The sequence below is a fragment of the Triticum dicoccoides genome, chromosome 3A (assembly GCF_002162155.2).
Source record: "Triticum dicoccoides isolate Atlit2015 ecotype Zavitan chromosome 3A, WEW_v2.0, whole genome shotgun sequence".
NCBI classification, from domain to species: Eukaryota; Viridiplantae; Streptophyta; class Magnoliopsida; order Poales; family Poaceae; genus Triticum; species Triticum dicoccoides.
This window is the reverse complement of record NC_041384.1, coordinates 679828078-679833302: the sequence shown is the minus strand read 5'-3', so window position 1 is coordinate 679833302 and position 5225 is coordinate 679828078. Positions and strand designations below refer to the sequence as shown.

Sequence of the window (5225 nt, the reverse complement as noted above, 5' to 3'; positions counted from 1 at the left end):
TGTCCCCATCCCACTCCACCGCCGCTTGCTCGCGCCACCAAGCCCGGCGCGCCGGAGATGATCTCGTCCATGTCTTGGGTGCCCAGGGGCGCCGCCAGGAGCGCCCCAATCCAGGCGGACCCGCCCACGCAGGAGGATATCGACGAGGCCATGAGGAGCATCGCCCTCGCCACAGAGTCAGCCTCGCCTCGCCTCCCCTGCTCTGTTTCGCCCCTGTCGCGGCGACCTCATGACCGTGCATTCTGCTCACAGGGACGACGGCAGTGACGCCGAAGCCGACGCTGACTATGGCGAGATGGAGGTCGACGGCGCTGATGAGGAGGAGAATGAGGATGTCGCCCAGGCCAAGGTCGCCGCCGAGGCGCTCGGGAAGACCGGCTCGGGAGGCGCCGTCGGCGGTGTCTCCCATGGGCTTGAGGAGCTCCACATGGAGGACTACGACGACGAGGATGACGGTAGGTTCTCCCGTTGCCGGTTGCCCTGCCCCCTTGGCTGCCAATTCGATCATGTCTTGTCTTGTGTGTGGCACTGGCTGATGCTTGAACTGCAACCTGTACGTATTTTGCGTCAGAGCCTGAGCTTCTCAGTGCCGGCGGGAGGGGGGATTTGTACTATGAGAACAACGAAGAGGACCCTCATCTCATCAGGAACAGCGATGTGAGTATGATTTCTCTTGCCATTCCGGAGATGTATTGCTCTTTTTTGTTCTTGGTGGTGGCATCAGCATTACATTGTAGGTGAATGAGCCACCTTCTCTGCTTTATTAGGATGATGATGGTGATGAAGACGACGAGGAGATTGAAGACATGGCTATCAAACCTACTGATATGCTGATTGTTTGTGCACACAACGAGGATGAGTTTAACTCTCTTCAGGCAAGTGTCAAGTTATCAACTCTTTTTCTCTGCATTTGCTAAAAATGTAGCTGTCGTTCTTTTTCTCTGATTCTGGAAGTCTTCTAGTAACAAGAAGGCAAAGCGGAAACATTTATGTGGAGCATTATTCTTGTTGGACTGAATAGATTTGTATTCTCAAATTTAGTTGATGTCAGCAGAGTATTGTTTACTGTGCATACAGAATGTGCTTATTTCACATTTTAACCCTGCATTTCCCTCTCTGTGCTGGACATTACTAGCTCATATAGTATGTATGCCCGGTTATATGCATGTAAGATGTGACATGTAAAACTTTATTATCTATGACAGGTTAGTATAGTGGAAGAATTGGAGGACGGGGATCTTAATATGTATGTTCATCATGAGGTCCCTCTCTCAGATTTTCCACTCTGCACGGCTTGGATGGATTTTAACTTTAAGGATGCCAAGAAAGAAGGTAAAATTGGTGTCACTTGAGTTTTAAGAAGCAAAGAGTGCTGCTTTGTTTCTGTTAAACAAATAAATGAAGGCTTATTCTATTCCTCACTACAGGGAATTTCATTGCTGTTGGAACCATGGATCCTGCAATTGAAATATGGAACTTGGATATTGTAATGTTCTCAGAGACATACGACACTATTACTTCATACGACCATGAGTTGTTTTTCTTCAAAGAAATTTATGTTTTGTTGTTGGGCTTTGATGTTATTACACAGGTTGATGAGGTCAAACCACATATTGTGCTAGGAGGACTTTCAAAAAACAGAGAAAAGGTTAAGGGGGAGAAGGTATGCTACTAATATTTCATTGTTGCGCGGGTGAGCGTTCATTTTTTTCCTTGAAATCCTAGCTACATTATTCATTTGGCATGTCATGTGCAGGGAAAAATATACAAGGAGGGTAGCCACAAAAGTTCTGTGCTCGGACTTGCATGGAATGCAGTGGTGAGGTGCGTTTACGTTACAACTTGAGTGGTTGCCTCCCTTGTTGTCTGTTCACTTATTGGACCCCTGCTGATGACTCCTTATGAACTTCAGGAACGCTCTAGCTAGTGCAAGTGCAGACAAAACTATTAAAGTTTGGGATTTATATACCAGTAAATGTGATCGCACACTGCAACATCATGATGACAAGGCAATGATTGCATTCTTCTTATTGACTTCTGTATATATCAGTCCGAAAGGTTATGGTGGCATATTAAGTTAATTTTCCCTTCCCCCAACATTTAGGTTCAATCAGTTGCCTGGAGGTCACCTGAAGTTCTTCTCAGTGGATCTTTTGATAGATCAGTTGCCATGGTAATGGATTGTAAGCCATTATGTGAATTTTTATTCCTTGAATTTCTGCTGCTGCTCATGATGTATTGGCCAGATTCTAAGCATCATGTTGATTTCTAGCATGTCAGCAATTACTAATCTCATCTGTGTTGTGTAATTGAGCCATGGACACCACCCAGTAATGTATGAGTAACCAATAACCAAATATGAACATACTGATTATATAACATATTTCTTATTACCTTCTGATTTTGGTTCCTGGGATTTGTCTTGACAGCCTCGTTAGTCTCTTCTCTTGCACGGTGAAGATGACATGTTAATTTGCATTCTTGTACGCGTCAAAAAAATTGGCATTCTTGTTTTCTGCTGTGTTACTGCAGATATTTTGAAATGCAGTTCAGTGTTAACTTTACATTCTTGTTGAAGAGTCTGTTACTTATCAATTATTATTTTTGTATATTTTGTACTTCCATCTACTGAACTTACACTCTTAACATTTTACAGACTGACATGAGAGGTGATGGACGAAGTTGTCATAAATGGTCCGTAGAAGCAGATGTCGAAAGCTTAGCTTGTGATCCACACAATGAACACACGTTTGTGGTAAGTGATTTCATTGTTCTTTACACATGCTGAAACCCGCTTATTGGAAATTTCTGACTTCTGCTAAACTTGAAGTGAAGTTTCCATTAGGAAACAGTATGATTGAAATCCAGATTAACAGAGTCCATGCTTTTTGTTATGAGAAGCAACATGTTTTGAGTAGGATGCAGGACTAATGGACTATAGACTCGACGATTCTATAAGCGAGTTCAAACCATTTCCATCTCTTAACTGTATGTCACAAAATTTCCGGTTCCATGCAGCTATTCGCCAAGTCGTAATCGCAGAATGAATTTGTGATTCTGATTCACTCAATATAATAGTAATGTGGCAACTGGGTCTTGCAGGTTAGTCTTGAAAATGGGACGGTTCAAGCATTTGATACGCGGACAGCTTCATCGCATTCAAATTGCGGCCAGCCCATGTTTACTCTGCACGCACACGACAAGGCTGTTTCTTCAATATCCTTTACCCCATCTACCCCCAATGTATGTTACAACTTTTATACCAGGTGTGGTAAAAAAAAAGACGCAGCCACATAAACCGAATTACTGATGATGTGCTGTTTCCTCTTGCAGCTCCTTGCGACAGGTTCAACTGATAACACGGTGCGAACTTTGCATTACGAAGAAGCCAATAACACTTCCGACACTGAATCCAACCGGTTGCTAACACATACATATCTCTGAACGCAGGTGGAGCTCTGGGATCTGTCGAACAACCAGCCGTCATGCGTCGCTTCGCTGAATCCAAACCTTGTATGCACACTCAAGTGAAACCCTTCTTTATATTTAGAAGGGATTACTCTGATTACTATGTTGCTCACCCAACTTTCTAATCTCCAGGGGGCTATATTTTCGGTATCGTTTTCGAACGACAGCCCCTTCCTGCTAGCATGCGGAGGATCGAAAGGCAAACTGAAGGTAAGCACAATGCTGCCCATATCCTCTGTCTGTCTGTCGAAGGTTTGTCGCTCATGTCCATGTATGACTCTTCCCATTCACACAATCACTGTACTCTCTTTCCATATTTGGCAGGTCTGGAACACACTGTTGGAACCAGCGGTGGCTAATAGATTCGGCAAGTAGACATATGCTGCGAAATGGATTACAGTTTTCTCCAGAGACTCCTTCCAGAGAGGCACAGAGACTAATGCCCACCACGGTTGTAGTATGGGTAGTGACAAAATGGATCTGTAGTGATCTGTAGCGCAGGTCTGGAACTCACACTCAAGTAGTATTTTAGACCCCGTGTTGGCTGGTTGGACCTCGACATACAGAGTACAACACATAGCGTTGCCAATCCACACGTTTATCTGCTGGAGAGAAAAAAAAACATGAAAATGCAAGGAGGAGAAAGAAAGCAGACATGCATTATCAGCACTGGAAAACATTCTGTTGGTTAGAAAACTGGACTCCACTTGTAATATATCATCCTCCTGTGGTTCGTACAGTTGCGTGCGGCAACGTGGCCATGCATGCACGCGATGCCCTTTTGCTCTGTAAACTAATCCGATCTCTTCACTTTGGGAAATGATCCAGTCTCTTTTCGGGGTGCTCCCTTTCTCTACTGCACTGCACCGCTGCGTACGTGGAGTTCTCCTTTTCCGTGTCACGTCGGCGTCGTGCGGTTTGTGGGTGTTCCAGAAAACAATAATATCCTGTGAGTTTCAGCTCGGAAAAGAAAGGGGGTTTTGAATGAAGAAGGAAAGGGTATAGTGTGCAGTACAGACAGTGTGGTCTCTCTTCGCGGGCAACGGGCGATGGATGGCTGCACGGGTGCACGCACGCACGCACGCTGACGCCTGTCCGAATCAGCAGCGGAAAAGCGGCCCCGGCAGCATCTCCAAGTGGCTTGGTTCCCATCACTTGTGATAAACCATGTATCTAAAAGATTTTATATTAGTTTACAGTGGGAGTATCACGTACCTCCATCTCAATAATATGTGTGATTTAAACCAAGACCGCGACACTTATTTTGAATCGGAGAGAGTACTAGTGTTTAACTTGACCCATTGTGGCTTGTGTGCCTTTTGCGTGTTTGCCTGTGCGCCAATGTGCCATTGATAATTCCCAAGGAAAGCTGCGTGTGCATATGCTGATGTGCAGGTAGGCGCTCGTCTTTTGCCGCTATTATGATGCCTGCACATTCAGCATTACGTGTGATCTTATTTTTATCATTAACATAACATTTGAAATGGGAAAGAGAGAAAAGCCTCTGGATCAACACCTGCGCCATTTGTTCATGTCTTTCCTTTACTCCTTGCTGGCAGGATAATATAACTATTGTTATCAATGGGACCATAACTCTACTTCCAATTCTTGCTGGTAGGAATTGGGGGTGTCACGTCACTTTTGAGCGTCATAATAGTAAAAAAAAAAACTGGCGGCTCTGGGGAAAACCTAGCCCCACCGCTGAGCCTCCTTGGAGGCACCGCCGTGGAGTCCACCCTTTTTTGCGGACCTTTGGA

At 44.9% G+C, this 5225-nt stretch overlaps 1 protein-coding gene across 1 annotated transcript; it reads left to right on the top strand.

The window, feature by feature from the left end:
• Positions 1 to 4237, top strand: LOC119272799 (uncharacterized WD repeat-containing protein C17D11.16-like). Its single transcript, XM_037554185.1, has 16 exons — positions 1 to 176; positions 253 to 455; positions 572 to 657; positions 768 to 875; positions 1206 to 1332; positions 1428 to 1486; positions 1592 to 1663; positions 1757 to 1824; positions 1913 to 2009; positions 2105 to 2173; positions 2657 to 2755; positions 3103 to 3243; positions 3334 to 3363; positions 3451 to 3513; positions 3601 to 3678; positions 3793 to 4237. The coding sequence occupies exons 1-16, from the start codon at positions 58 to 60 to the stop codon at positions 3841 to 3843; spliced, it is 1470 nt and encodes a 489-aa protein (XP_037410082.1). The 5' UTR covers positions 1 to 57; the 3' UTR covers positions 3844 to 4237.
• The last annotated feature ends 988 nt before the right edge of the window (positions 4238 to 5225 follow it).